At 36.7% G+C, this 16,193-nt stretch overlaps 1 protein-coding gene across 2 annotated transcripts; it reads left to right on the forward strand.

Annotated features, from left to right (window-relative positions):
* Window positions 1-1,649: 1,649 nt before the first annotated feature.
* On the forward strand, window positions 1,650-14,131 carry LOC145101669 (putative leucine-rich repeat receptor-like serine/threonine-protein kinase At3g14840). Of its 2 annotated transcripts, XM_079038923.1 has the most exons (24): window positions 1,651-2,002; window positions 2,169-2,346; window positions 3,617-3,688; window positions 3,791-3,862; window positions 8,814-8,885; window positions 9,076-9,147; window positions 9,252-9,323; window positions 9,455-9,523; window positions 9,622-9,693; window positions 9,790-9,861; window positions 9,947-10,018; window positions 10,173-10,238; window positions 10,376-10,441; window positions 10,532-10,603; window positions 10,689-10,724; window positions 10,825-10,865; window positions 10,954-11,324; window positions 11,558-11,756; window positions 11,893-12,033; window positions 12,176-12,294; window positions 12,448-12,658; window positions 12,999-13,236; window positions 13,333-13,483; window positions 13,585-14,131. In XM_079038923.1, exons 1-24 carry the CDS (start codon window positions 1,876-1,878, stop codon window positions 13,942-13,944), a joined length of 3,021 nt encoding a protein of 1,006 aa, XP_078895049.1. In that variant the 5' UTR covers window positions 1,651-1,875; the 3' UTR covers window positions 13,945-14,131. The 2 variants fall into 2 exon arrangements, with proteins under 2 accessions (XP_078895051.1, XP_078895049.1); XM_079038925.1 differs by lacking the exons at window positions 8,814-8,885; window positions 9,076-9,147; window positions 9,252-9,323 and having other exon boundaries at window positions 1,650-2,002.
* Window positions 14,132-16,193: the final 2,062 nt, after the last annotated feature.

The following is a 16,193-nucleotide window of genomic DNA, read 5'->3' on the forward strand; positions in this document are numbered from 1 at the left end:
CAACAATCCACAAGAGTGCCAAGCTGGAGACTAAAGGCTTTGCTTGCTAGATCCTTGCTTCCTTTACACAATCTCCTCCTTTTCTCCAAAATGCCACACTAACTCACAATATGAGAGGAAATGAAGATTAGGGCTCACAAGGTCGATATTAAGGTTTGGGAGGCTGATAAGAGATCATCCTCAAAGACTTAAGGAGGTTATATAGGATGCAAACTCTAAAATTTAGGGTTTTTAATCCAGTCGCCAACTCGTCGAGTTCTTCCTTGCCAACTCATCGAGTTGGTCCAAAAAGTTCGCGGCCCATAAGATTTCTACACGTCGAGTTGAGGCCATCAACTCGACGAGTTCAAAGGGGATTTTTCCTTTCAAGAAATAAATCATATACCTGGAAGTCGGGATGTTACACTCGTCTTTTAAAAGTGTTCGATACCGAATGAAATAGTCTATATTGCCTAAAGGAGTAATGACATTGTTAAAGTACTAGGATTTTGTGAACCCTACTGCAATGTTGGGCATTTCAACTCTATTGCCTCTCATAAATGACATGATTCGATTTCAAATCTGAAATAGAGGTGATATCAAAACCTAAAATGATATCAAAACCTAAAATGAAAATAGAGGTGATTTCAAATTGATTTCAATTCCACTTTCCATCTTTAACATAAAATAACATAAAATGCATGTAATTCCATTTAAATTTATTAAATCATGTAATTCCATTTTGAATTACTAACCTCAAATGCATTTCAATTTCAATTCAAAAAAAGAGAAGGGAAGGAGAATTTCAAAACCAAAATCAGAGAAGGCATAGCAATGGTTGACATTGATGTCACCGAGGAAGGTTGACGTGATAGTAGTGATGTCGACGGGCCTTTAGCGGAGCTTAACAGACAGGTGATTGGTAATGGAGGCGATGATTGGAGCCGATGATGGTGTCGGGAGGTTTGAATGTATGAGGTTAGGAAGAAGAAAACGACTACCACCTTCTTCCACCTTATAGTTTTATCAAATATATTTTTAAAGCATTTTAGTCTTTTCACAATGCTAATAAGGAGCTTAGCAGAGGTGAAGGTCCTAAAGACCATTGATGTTACCAAAACCCTCTACAGAGACCAAGGCATGGCAAAAAACCAATACTAGGACCATACTTTTGATGAACCATAGGGACAAAAATGTATTTTACTCTAACTAGTTTATATTGTTTTCGCTTTTTGCTAATATCTAAATTTTTTTTTTAAATATAAAATCTATTTCTTGTTTTGTGATCCCAATAGGGACAAATTTTAAATCTCAGTTCATTTGAATTCAGTTTTATTTGAAAGATTCTAACTTCTTCAACAAAAAATAAATAAATAAAAAAAATTGAACTAACCTCCCACTTTTAAGATGTTTAGAAGGGCAGTGGTATAAAGCATAGAAAAGGATTGAAAAAAAAAGAAAAAAAAAAAAGTTAGCACCAAAATGGCTTGGAAAATTCCGATCCATGCGATATATAGGCCGCCGACAAAACTAAAGCACCCACGTGGCTTTTTATTATCTTTACGCGCACAAACAGAAAACTTTAATCGTCTCGGACTTTTCTCTCTCGAATCTATAGCAGGTAGTAAGTAGACTAGACGTTCGTTGATTTTTCATGACTATTCCTGTAACATAGTACACAGCTACACATTGTTTATTTCTTCTCTATCCACTCTCCAAGCATAGTCCCCACCGTAATAATTGAGGAATTATTGGAGTTATATTTTTAACGATAAATATACCCACCACATATTTGATGTTTATGTCACAGTGAATACCAAGTACCAGAATTGAAGTATTTATGGGCATTAATTTACATGAATATATAGCTTTTGTCATAATTCCTCGATCAGTTGGATGTCGATAATTCTCGATTGCAGTTTGAGACTTTTGGTTACTGTCCTTACACTCGTCTTGTCTACACTTGTACTCTTTGAAGGACCTGGTATCCATGCACAAGGCGGATATCTTCCTCCAGAAGAAGGCAAGTTCTCTTTCTGAAGTTCCATGTAACTCAACTCGTTTTTGTGTGTGAAGAAAAACAAACACTGAAACACACACCATAAAAACCCCATGCACATGGGTTGCTGTCTTTTGATGTCTACAGTCTACTTAAAGTTTTTTGTGAAATATTTGATATTATCTTGCAGTGGAAGCTCTTCGTGAAATAGCAGAACAAGTGGGTAAAAGGGATTGGAATTTTAGCCTGAACCCATGCGATGGGAATCCCAATTGGGCAACACCAAAGCGCATAGAAATGCCTCTCTATGCCAACACTCTTAACTGTAGCTGCTCCTTTCCTAGGAATGTTTGTCACGTTGTTTCATTGTAAGAGCTATTTCATTTTTATATTTAGGGCGTGTTTGGCATGACCATTTAGGAGCTTTAGCCTGTAGCTTTTGACAAAATGTTTGATTTAAACAAAAAGCTTTGTTTGGGGTATGCTCTTTTAGCTTTTTGTTTAAATAAAATGCTTAAATCTAAAAGCTACTTGATATAGTGTTTAAGAAAAAACTATTAATCTTTTTAATCAATTTTTAGAATTATCCTTTTTATTTATTACTGTTTCACATTTAGCTTTTAGACAGATGCCCTTTTACGTAATTTTATATAGGGAAATCTCCAGAAAAATCCCAATATTTTACCATAATTTACGAAAAAGTCTCAAACTAAAATTTGTTTACAAAAAAAATCTCAATTACCGGTAAAAGTGACGATTTGACCCATTTTTCCCGGTTTATCAATTTCATTACTTACCCGGTTTTATTAAAGTCTCATTATTTTACCATACTTTATGAATAAGTCCCAAATTATGGTAAAATAATGAGACTTTAATGAAACCGGGTAGGTATTGAAACCGATAAATCGAAAAAAAAAGGTCAAATCGTGATTTTTACCGGTAATTATGACTTTTTCGTAAATAAATTTTAGTTTGAGATTTTTTTGTAAATAAGGGTGAAATATTAGGACTTTTTCAGAGATTTCCCTTTTATATATTTCAAAAGTTTCCGGTTACTTTTGTCAAATACTCATGTAATAAAAGTTTCAGCTTCTACCTAGTTTTGTCAAACACACCTTTAATCTACAAACCCCTTGCATTAGTTTGGCCAACAATAATTACCTATGACATTGCTTTATAACATGCTCCTCGAAAAATATATTTGCACTTTACCTGTCATAAAAACATGCATCAAAGTTTATGATATAGCTAGCTAGCTACTCATGTTATTTAGTCTACAATGAATTCATTTGACCTTAAAAGAATATTGAAAACTTAGTAGAGTTCTTTCTGGATAAATGAAAGGAGACCCATTTCAAACGGGTATAACTTTTGATATGTTGGAAATTAAACATCTTGCCTTCTATGCCTGCCCCTCATCTGTGGGAGCTAATTTTTATGTTTTGATCCCCTTAATTCCAGTGTCATTTAGCTTTTGAATTCTAAACCTCTAAATACTTTTTGTGTTATTACTTCCATTTTTCTTGAACCGGTGGACTAGAAGTTTGAAATTAGATTCATAGAGGCTTAAACCTATGACTGGAATTTGTAGTAAAATTAAATAGATGGATTGATCTTTGATATTTGCTTTATAAACAGAAATCTCAAGGGGCAGGATCTTGATGGTATTCTTCCACGGTCCCTTGCAAAGTTACCTTACATCAAGACCATGTAAGCCAAAGGCTTGTGTTTATACCATAACTCAAATTTTAAAATTTGATTTTACATACCATGGTTTGAAGGCATCATTATGTCAATGATTGCTTCTTGCAGTGATTTGGCTCGTAATTATCTAAGTGAAACCATACCACGTGAATGGGCTTCAATGACCACGTTAGAGTTCTTGTGAGCTCTCTCTCTCTCTCTCTCTCTCTCTCTGATGAAATAATTCAAAAATTACTTTAGTTTCTTTACTGCACGTTTAGTTTTGAATAATTCAAAAGCCATGTGGGCTAAGTCCGGGTCTTAAGTTAGTACAGTTAGTTGCAGATTTTTAGCACTATTTTAATTTTAAATTGCTTGCACTTATGTACGTTGAGGTATCACCTCCTTTCTTGATTCACTGAATAAAAGCTTTAAGCTTTAAGCATACTCTGCTCTGTTTTCTTGTTGTCACTGTTTCATTGCCATTCTCAAGTTATAGGCTTGTGAAAAGTCAACATTTGGTATCAGAGCGAATCTGGTATATGCCCAAGTATCAACCTCGTGAAAGATGACTGGTAACAATAATCACTCTGCACTATCCGATGTTAACATGAAGCAACTACGGGGCATGGGCGATTAAGATGAGAGTCTTTATGCAAGCTCATGGAGTCTGGAAGCTGTCGAACCAAGAACACAAAATACCATGGTAAAAGCAAAGAAAGATAAGATGGCATTAGCATCCATCTACCAAGGTATTCCTAAAGACCTTCTGTTGTCATTGGCGGAGAAGAAGAAGTCCAAAGAAGTGTGAGAGGCACTTAAAGTCATGTTTATGGGAGCAGACAGAGTGAAGATTGCTAGAAATCAGACAATAAAGGCTGAATTTGAAACCATGAGCATGAAGGAGACAGAAGTTGTTGATGAATTTACCACGAAAGTGAAAAATATTGTAAGCACTATGCGATCCCTATGTGATACGGTGGATGAGTCTTATGTGGTGAAGAAGTTGCTTAGAGCAGTTCCATCTAAGTTTGTTTAAATTGCTTCCACACTTGAACAATTTGGAGACTTAGATGTGATGACTGTTGAAGAAGTGATCGGAAGGTTAACAGCTCATGAAGAACGAATAAGAGGCCATACCGACAGCAAAGAAAGAAAGCTTTTGCTGACCCACAAAAAGTGGTCAGAAAGAAACAAGAAGAAATTAGACAACAACAAATCGAATTAGGGTGGATTCGGGGGTTCTCGAGGACAGGGCAGAGGAAGAGGAAGAAATGGTGGTGGTCGTGGCAAAGGTGGATCGCATCACCAGAAGAAAAGCAATCAAAATGCATCAAGTAGTCATGATAAAAGTGACATTCAGTGCTATAATTGCTAAGAGTTTGGGCATTATGAAGCTGAATGTAAAAACCCACGAAAGGAACGAAATCACGAAAGCAATCTGGTACAAGAGCATCACGATAACGAGCCAGCCTTGCTGCTATCAACACTAGAAGGTGGAAGCATGGTGTTCTTGAATGAAGAGAATCTTAGTCCCCAATTGCATACGCACGGTAATCCTCATAAACTATCTCGTACATGGTACCTTGATACATGTGCCGGCAATCATATGACTGGTGACAAGACTGAGTTTAGAAGCATAAACTAAAAAATTCATGGATTTGTGAAATTCGGCAATGAATCGAAAGTGAGAATCGAAGGCAAAGGCTCTATAGTATTCAAATGCAAGGATGGTGGGCATTGAAAACTGGATGAGGTATACTACATACCTGATTTATGTAGTAACATAATTAGCCTGGGCCAATTAGCAGAAGGAGGAGACGAGATTAAGATCAAAGACCCATTTTTATGGGTTCATGACTCAATTGGAAAATTACTTATGAAGGTATGAAGATCAACCAATAGACTCTATAAGATAGAGTTAGAAGAAGCTACTACAATATGTCTTGCTGTAGTAGTTGATGATCCAACATGGTTATGGCATAAGCGAATGGGGCACATAAACTTCAATTCAATGAAGCAGATGATTGACAAGAAGCTGATCGAAGGGATGCCACAAATAAAAATCCCCTCACAACCCTATGAGGGTTGTTTGGTGGGAAAAAAAACAAGGAATCTATTTCCATCTCAGGAAAACTTTAGGGCGAAGAAGAAGCTTGAACTAATCCATGGTGATTTATGTGGGCCAGTCACTCCTCCTACACCCTCTGGGAACATATACTTTATGTTAATTGTTGATGATTTCAGTAGGGTAATGTGGGTGTACCTGATGAAATCTAAGGATGAAGCTCTACAAGTGTTTAAGATTTTTATAAGCAATGTAGAGATTGAAACAGGGGAGAAGGTGAAGGTGGTCAGAACCGATTGTGGGGGTGAGTTCATGTCAAATGAATTCACTAAGTATTGCAAAGAAACTAGGTTAAAAAGGCACTACACGTCTCCATACTCTCCACAGCAAAATGGAGTAGTAGAGAGACGTAATCAGACTGTCTTGAAAATGGTCAGATGCAACTTGAAGACAATGGCAATGCCTGATGTACTATGGGGAGAAGCTGTAGCACACTCTGTTTATGTTCTAAACAGAGTTCAAACGAAGGCCTTGAAAGACTTGACTCCATATGAAATGTGGATTGGGAGAAAGCCACATATTGATTATCTTAGAGTATTTGGATGCGTGGCTCACATGAAAATTGCAAAGGGGCACTTAAAGAAGTTAGAAGATAGAAGTATTCTCCTGGTTCACCTCAGAGTTGAAAAAGGATCGAAAGCATACAGGCTTTTAGACCCAGATACGGGGAAAATGTACGTAAGTCGTGATGTTGTGTTCGAAGAAAATCCGGCATGGACGTGGGAGAAGAGTGAAAAGATTAAAGCGACACCAGGAATAAGCTTCACCATCGAAGGCTTTGATTTCGTCAGAGAAGTCTATGATGATGAAGGAGAATGGGTACCAGACGTCAGATTAAAGTGGGTCGTCATCTACTTGGGCCAATAGTGAGCAGTCAAATATTTCGGGTCACCCACAAGTAAGCCCACCGGGTAGTCCGATACCGATAAACACCCCGGTCACACCCAATTCCCCCATTACGCTTGATTCATCAATTCAATTGTCGACTCCGAGCACCGCCTCGAGTTCTACTGCGGTGGTGCCCCAAAACGGTTCAGGATGCTCACAAACCTATACGAAAGCAAAAATGAGATTCATATACCCCTTGAGGAACTTATGTTGATACGAAACGATGAAGAGCCTTCATCATATATCGAAGCCAGTAAGTAAGAAAAGGGAATGGCGAGAAGCAATGGATGCTGAATTAGCTTCAATTGAAAGAAACAACACCTAGAGTTTGGTCAATCTTCCAAAGAATCGAAAGGCCATCGGATTAAAATGGGTATTCAAACTGAAGAGGGATCCAAATGGGAAAATTGTAAAACATAAAGCTAGAATTGTGGCGAAGGGATATGTTCAAAAGCACGGGATCGATTTCGATGAAGTATTCGCACCAGTGGCTATAATCGAGACAATCCGGCTTATTCTAGCTTTAGCAGGTTCAAATGGGTGGAAAGTGCATCATCTGGATGTCAAGTCGGCATTTTTAAATAGGAACCTAGAAGAAGAAGTCTATGCCTCGCAACCAGATGGCTACCAGAAGAAAGGTGAAGCTCACAAGGTTTACAAACTGGCTAAAGTTCTCTACCGGCTCAAACAAGCCCCTAGGGCTTGGAATGCATGCCTGGATCAACATTTGAAGAGTCTTGGATTCACGAGATGTGCTCACGAGTACTCAGTCTACACCAAGAGGTCTGATGGAAACATCTTGATTGTAGGAGTGTACGTAGATGATTTACTTGTGACAAGAAGCTGCCCTAAAAGTGTTCAGATGTTCAAAAAGGACATGAACACCAAGTTTGAAATGGGTGATCTGGGGTTCTTGACTCATTATTTGGGAATTGAAGTGAACCAAAAAGGAGATGGGATTACATTGAAACAAGAATCCTATGCCAAAAACCTGCTTGTCAAAACAGGTATGCAAGACTGTAATCCCACAAAGACTCCAATGGAACACAAGCTCAGACTTCGGAAGAAAGATGAAAGCGAACTAGTAAATCCCACTGAATATCGAAGCATTGTTGGTGGCTTAAGGTACCTAACTCATACTTTCCCAGACATCTCTTTCGTTGTTGGAATTGTAAGTCGATTTATGGAAAAGCCAACTGTAAATCACCTTCAAGCAGTGAAGGGTATACTCAGGTACATAAAGGGCACTTTGAATTTCGGTTTGAAGTACTCAAAAGGAAAGGAAAATGTCACTCAAAAGCAAATGATGTCAATGATCGAAAAAGCACAGGTGGCATGGCGTTCTACATAAATGAAAACTTGATCACATGGGCATCACAGAATCAGAGGTGTGTGGCACTCTCTTCCTGTGAAGCAGAATTTATGGCTGCCACAATGGCAGCCTGTTAAGGAATTTGGCTGAGAAGGCTACTCAGTGAGATAACAGGCCAAAAGGTGCCACCTGTAGAGATGAAGGTAGACAACAAATCATCTCTTGATCTGATGAAGAATCCAGTTTTCCATGGCAGAAGTAAGCACATAGACATCCGTTTCCATTTCATCCGAGAATGTATTGAAAATGGAGATATACAGTCACTCATGTATGGAGCAAGGAACAGAAGGCTGATATCCTAACCAAGCCATTGGGAAAACTGAAGTTCGAGGAGATGCAAAGTCTTCTTGGAGTGTTGAAGGTATGATTTCTGAATTAAGGGGGACAATGATGAAATAATTCAGAAATTACTTTAGTTTCTTTACTGCACGTTTAGTTTTGAATAATTCAAAACCCATGTGGGCTAAGTCCGGGTCTTAAGTTAGTAGAGTCAGATAGCGATTTTTAGCACTATTTTAAGTTTAAATAGCTTGCACTTATGTACGTTGAGGTATCACCTCCTTTCTTGATTTACTGAATAAAAGCTTTAAGCTTTAAGCATACTCTGCTTTGTTTTCTTGTTGTCACTGTTTCATTGCCATTCTCAAGTTATAGGCTTGTGAAAAACCAACTCTCTCTCTCTCTCTCTCTCTCTCTCTCTCTCTCTCTCTCTTCAGTTGATATTTATGATTCAACTCTTAAAAATAGAAGCATCTGTGTCCTAGGTCTGTTTTCGTGAATCGATTGTCCGGAGGAATTCCAACATATTTGGGCAACATAACATCACTGCGATATATGTACGTCTCTCTCTCTCTCTCTCTCTCTCTCTCTCTCTCTCTCTCTCTCTCAAGACAGTACGTGGATAAGTCGCACTACTGGAAATGGCTAATGATATACAATTGTGATCAATAATGGCAACTGTCCATTTGGAGGATGTTAATCAGGGGTCTAGAATTTCAAATAAACTAGTAAATGCTTTTATACCAGGAGTCTGGAGAGCAACATGTTCTCTGGAAGTGTTCCACCTGAGCTTGGAAAACTAGAAAATTTAGCAACCCTGTAAGCCTTCTTTGTACTGCATATTTACTTCAACTTTTCATAATTATACATAATGCCGTTATTGATAAAATATCTCTCTATAATGGTTTGTATTTACATTATAGGGTCCTTAACGCAAATAATCTCTCTGGCAAGTTGCCCGTGGAGCTCAATAACCTAACCAATTTGAAAGAACTGTAGGCAGACTCCATCCTTCCAATTTCCAGACTAATGCTTTAAATAGTTTGATTTTTCCAGCTATTGTTACGTTGTTTTCTTCCCCCACATAATATTCTAAATTAGTTATTACTACTTCTCACATTGTCAGCCGCCTAAGTAGCAACAACTTCACTGGAAAGCTCCCAAGCCTTGAGAGCTGGAGTCATCTTGAGAAACTGTAAGTCTATGGTCATTGATCAGTATATATTTAAAATGTTTGTAAGTCTATTCCTTCTTATTTTGCTTCCCCTCATTTTTTCTATTTTCTATCCTCAGAGAGATAGAAGGTAGTGGTCTAGAAGGACCAATACCTGAAAGTCTTTCCTTCTTGAGCAATTTAACAGAACTGTAAGTTGATCATATACTCCCTTCATCAAGATTTCCAATTCTTTCTATTCATGCAGTTATAAGTACTAATCTACATGTCTGTATGTACATGTGCAGACGAATTTCTGATTTAAGTGGAGAGGGCTCACATTTTCCAAATTTGAGTAGGATGACAAGCATGAGTTTGTTGTAAGTGATTGTAGAATTTAGTAAAATTTTAACAAGTTCTTTGATTCAAAACTTGTATATTCAAGAATTTGAGTGGATGTTGCAGGGTATTGAGAAGCTGTAACATAACTGGGATGATTCCAGATAATATATCAAATATGTCCCTGTTGAAGCATCTGTAAAAGTCCCTCCTCTTCCATTTCTGTTTCAGAACCTAGTTTAGACCATATCCATGAGCAGTATCTTTTGTGTTTCTACATTATGATCTTATCTGGTTTATTGTTTAAATTTTCTGAATTATCACCTATATCTATATTCATATACTTACACAGAGATCTCAGTTTCAACAAGCTGAATGGTGATATACCAGACGTAAGTCGACTGAATCTGGAAAAAATGTAAGAATTATATTTTTGTACTTTTTCCCTCTTGATAAATTTGCTTCAACTAAATATTTAAATTAATATTTTTCTTGAATATTAAATCATCTATATTTTCATCAGTAATCTACTAATATGTTGTGAAATGACTATAGGTATCTGACAGGTAACTCCCTAAATGGAAGTGTTCCAACGTGGATCAGAAATAAAGATGTTAAACTGTAAGTTTTTTCGAGCCTCATTTCAGCATTACTTTTGTGTAATATGACATTGGTGCTTGTGAAGCTCAATATGATCTTGTTTATATGCAGTGCAGTAGATCTTTCCTACAACAACTTTAATGAAAATGTTGTGCCATCACCATCAGTTTGTGTTGGAAATCTGTAAGTTTTTAGCGCTCAAATGCTCTTTTCATGCGCACATAAAAAGTTAAAAAACCAAAGTTAAAAGTTTTCTTTCATTCATCAGGAACTTATATAGAAGCTACTCTAGTGGGAATAACTCGTAAGCTTAATTACACTCCCTATTATTCTTCGAATAGAGATGGAACTTTTATGTAATAATTAAGAAAGACACCGAGTTTCCCATATTTGATTTGGTGCAGAGACCTTGGAAAGTGTTTTAACAGCCTTCCTTGCTTGCAGAGTGAGAAATATGCTTTCCAGTTTATAATGTTATATGTGTTTCTATAAAAGTAAAAACAAAGCTGATTCTTCTATATATGTATATGTAGACTACTCTTCAATCCATATCAATTGTGGTGGGCCAGAAGTTACCATTGGAAAAAAGACTTATCAAGCAGATGAGGATCCAGGTGGACCTGCAGAATTTGTTCCTTTTAATGATCATTGGGGATATAGCAGCACAGGAAGTGTATTGAATCTTAATGACAAAAAATATATTGCTACTAATGTATCTGTACTCACTATGAAAGACACTGAACTTTACACAAACGCTCGCCTCTCTCCATTGTCTCTTACTTACTATGGTAGATGCTTACAAAATGGAAACTATACGGTTACTCTACATTTTGCAGAGATAATTTTCAGAAATAATCGATCTTATCAGAGTCTTGGAAGACGTGCTTTTGATGTTTATGTCCAGGTTGAAAACCCTAATTATTAAATCTCCCCTTCTTATAAAAAAATACACTTCATACTCAACATTGATGTATTTGGAAAAAGAGTTTCAATCATATATGTTTGTGACAAGATTTCCATTTTACCTATTATTCAGACACGCCTTTATTTTGTAAACCAAAAGGATTCAATAAACACAAGAAAACACAGCAGATTTGTGATTTCTTGGCATTTAATTTTCCTTTTTACTTTTTGCAGGAGGTAAATCGATTCAAGAATTTTGATATCAAGAATGAAGCTGGTGACGTTGATAAACCTAAAATAACCATAATAAAAAATATTCGTGTAACTAATGGAACATTAGAAATCCGGTTCCAGTATGCTGGGAAAGGTACAGCATTTGTCCCTGATAAGGGAGTGTTTGGGCCTCTGATATCTGCCATTTCTATGGAATCCGGTATGCTTATTATCCACATGTTTTATATATTTTACTTTTCATTACAAATATTCACTATGTGTATGATTGTCATTTCTATTCCAATGATCTATTTATATTCTGTTTAGGAGACTTACTAATATGCTGCTTTTCATAGAATTCAAGGTTCAAAGTCATGGTAAAAACTATACATATGTTGCCATTGGAGTAGTGGCTGCAGTGTTGTGCCTCAGTCTCATAATTCTTGGCATCGCATGGAAGATGGGTTATATAAGGAGCAAAAACTCAAGAGAAAAAGGTATTTGATGACTACTCAATTTAAGAAAATTAAAGTTTATTTCAGTCACATATATTTTCCTAGTTGAATATCCTAAGCCCCCCAAATAAAACAAAAGTAAGAAGTACATTTTTTTCATTGCTAAAATATTGTTTCCCTGCAGATCTAAGAGGATTGGATTTGCAGACTGGTGTATTTACATATAGACAAATCAAGGCTGCCACTGACAATTTTGCTGATTCAAATAAACTTGGCGAGGGAGGTTTTGGATCCGTCTACAAGGTAACATTGTAAATACATTAAATTTCATTTTTTAAAATGCACATTGTAAAATCTACGAAACTTTAACTATGTAAATGATAGAAGGTAAAAGATGAAAAAGAAGAATCATATTAATTAGGCGTCCCTACTAAACCTCAAATTCATGAAACGCAGGGTACACTATTAGATGGAACTCTAATCGCTGTGAAGCAACTCTCTTCCAAATCAAAACAAGGAAACCGCGAATTTGTGAATGAAATAGGCATGATAGCTGGTATACAACACCCTAATGTTGTAAGGCTACATGGGTGTTGTGTGGAACGCAAGCAACTACTTCTTGTGTATGAGTACATGGAGAATAATTCTTTAGCACATGCTCTATTTGGTATTCTCCTTTTCTTCTACTTCTTGAATAGCAACTCCCTCCACCCCATAAGAATTTTGAAGTCTATATTTGACTTTGTGGATTAAAAATATCTGCTCATTAGCCAAAATTTTAAAATACTATTCAACGATGACCAAAACCAATATCGTCAATAATATAGTGATGACAAAATGAAACATATAGGTAGCTGTAATTTGAACAGTTTTGAAAGAAGGTAAGGTTACAACATACATGTAATATCCGAAATGGAAATTGCGACGCCTTTTCATTCCACTAAGAGCTAGTTGGCTCTCCATTGAGAACAAATTTATTTATTTAAGATGCTTTTATAAAATCTCAGAGCAGTATAACTATAAGTTGGAAATTGAGTGGCCTACAAGACAAAGAATTTGTGTGGGAATTGCAAAAGGCCTGGCTTTCCTGCATGAGGAGTCGGTGCTAAGAATGGTTCATAGGGACATCAAGGCGACTAATATTCTCCTAGATGCTGATCTTACTCCAAAGATCTCAGATTTTGGCTTAGCAAGGCTTGATGAAGAAGAGAACACTCACATCACGAATAGAGTTGCTGGAACTATGTGAGCAATAGTCTCGTTGTCTTTTCTAATAATATCATGTTGCTTTTATTAATTACTTTCAGTTTTCGTTTGTTCAATTTGCTTTTGGTACTTCAGAGGGTACATGGCACCAGAATATGCATTATGGGGATTCCTGACCTACAAAGTAGATGTATACAGTTTTGGGGTTCTTGCACTGGAAATCGTTACTGGAAAGGACAATATGAGATATACGCCACATGAAGATTGCTTTTGTCTTCTTGATTGGGTATGACACAACTAATTCTTTTAATATACAGTTTGATCCTTCACCACATTTCCCAACACATCCACAGTTTTATCATATATATATATTTTTTCCTTTCTAAGGCTGTGGTTCTGAAACAAAACGGGAGTTTGATAGACTTGGTGGACCCACGATTGGGTTTCGACTTCAACAAAAAAGAGGCAGTGAGAATGATCGAAATTGCTCTATTGTGCACTAATGAGTCCCCAACTCTTAGGCCTATCATGTCTGAAGTAGTTAATATGTTGGAAGGCCATACCGAAATCGAGGAACCAACTATGAATGTGATCACATCTAAAGACAAAGTCGGGTTTCAAGCACTTGCTGAGAAGTTTGAAGGGATGCAGTCACATGAGTTTGATCAAACATATACATCTATTAATCCAACATCTTCCAGCTCAAATGACACCTATTTCGGTAGTCAAATTTCTCAAACATATTGACTCATACTCGCATAAGCACCTTTTGCAATGGAGTTGCTAGTATACTAGTCAAGTTCTGTACACTATTATAAAAAAGAATCAACCAGAATGTACTGGAAAATTCTACCAATAATTGTTGGAGAAAGACATTGAAGACAAACGATTACTTTGATTGGTTCTATGTGTGGGAAACAAAAACTTCTATTAATTACACACAACCATACATTTAGTACGATACGTACACACATATATAAGGCAGCAACCAATGCAGCTTGTTGAAGGAACCGATGTACCCTTTGAGAAAGACGTCCCTTCAAATCTTCAAGGCAGCTTTACAAAGTCACTGATTCAAAGCCTTGGTTCATACACCTAAATGGCATAGGACTGTCATATAACAACTATACTTAATAGTTATTGATCTATTTGCCCTTGTCTAGCTTATATCTTCCAACATTCCTTCTTAAACTAGACTAGAAAAGCGCCAAGCTTTTTCTTCAACTTATTGAGTCCAAACTTTTTCAACGAAGACATATAGGCCAAACTCAAAAACCTATAATGGGGATGCATTATATTCACTAACCACCAAGTTGTTGGCGTGCAAACCCAATCCCACATTAGTCAAAAGAGAAACCAGATGCTAGCATATAAGACAATGATTAATTAATCCTTTCTATTGCCAATTGGTTTTAGAAAATGGAACCTCGTTGTTATTATATGTTGAGCATGGTTGGTCTAATATCAGTCCTAAGAAATGGTATTAGAGCTACGGTCGTAGCCCCGATGATGAGTGTGGCGTAGGTGGCACAATTCCCAATGGTCCCCAGTCTAAAGACGTTGATCCTAAAGCCTTGTATTGAAAGTCTTCCCGATGGCCATGTCAGGTGAGCTTGTTCCAAGAGTATACCAGCGGTATGAAAAATGATTGGATCAGATGAACAGTCTTGGAAAGGAGGCCAAGGTGGAGCTTCGGTTTGAGGGAGGATTGTTGGGGTGCAAACCCAATCCTATATCGGTAAAAAGAAAAACCGGATACTAGCATATAAGTGCAATGGGTAATCCCTTCTATTGCCAATTGGTTTTAGAAAAAAGTAACCTCGTTGTTCTTATATGTTGATCATGGTTGGGCTAGTATCGATCCTAACACAAGAAATTCTCATGCTCCAATCTTCATTCACTCTTTTATTGTCCAATTGTTAAAACGTGTACCATCTTTGTAGCACACTTGAAACAAACATCATGCTTACCAAAATCTTTTCACTTAGCCTCAAACAAAATGAATAAAAATCCTTTTTTTTTTTCTTTGTAAAAAGAGGTTCAAACTTTCTTTCACACACAAATTAATTATATTGGGATTAATCTTAAACGTCATCCTCTACAGAACTTTTCTTGCAATGAGGGTGATAATAAAGGTTGTTATTTACTAAGAGCTAAGAAATCCTTTTGTTAATCCCACATGCAAACTTTTTTTTAAAAGCACCTCAATGGATACCTTCAATGATCTTATCAAGAATAATAGTTTAACCAAAGCATCATATCATCCACCTAGTGAATTGCAAACCACACCCTTTGTAATTTTGTATCTAAAGGCTTTGATTTTTCTAGTTTTTCACACTCATGCTTGTACTTTTCCTTCATGGTTATCACCATAACATGCACTATATATAAAGCACTCTTAGGTGATTTGTCCACCAACATTTCATTTTATGAAAGTACTCTTAGGTGATTTATACACCAATAAGATGCCAACATCACCATGAAACCAAGATTTGTACCTATATTTTTATGCATCTTTATTTTATTAAAAAAAAGTGTAGCTTTATTTTATACAAGGTATGTTGTCACAGTCATCTTTGCAAAATCAATAACCCATCTTCTTTCCTTTCTTCTTACAAGAACCCATGTGGAAGATAAACTTCTTACTCTTTGTAATATAATTAGTTTCATGCTGCTAGATCAACATACCACGTCGGCATCAAATGTCACATTAGCTTTTTCTTTCCACACCTATCCATACTAGTTCCGATACCTATCCCGAAGTGACTAAGTCGCTTCTCATCGACAATTCTTACAATGTGCCCACACTAGCACATGCTAACACTCTTCCTAGTTCACTAGGACTCCCACCCTACACTGTTATCCTATTGGAAAGAAACTCCCATCAATGCCAATTAACGACCTCACAAATACTATTACATGAAACTAAAATTAAGTGGTTTTTTGGCCAAGATATCCTACACTACAACGGCTGGACTCAAACAAGAGCTACACAA

The sequence above is a fragment of the Lactuca serriola genome, chromosome 4 (genome assembly GCF_051521515.1).
Source record: "Lactuca serriola cultivar US96UC23 chromosome 4, Lser_US96UC23_V15, whole genome shotgun sequence".
In the NCBI taxonomy this organism is placed as follows: Eukaryota; Viridiplantae; Streptophyta; class Magnoliopsida; order Asterales; family Asteraceae; genus Lactuca; species Lactuca serriola.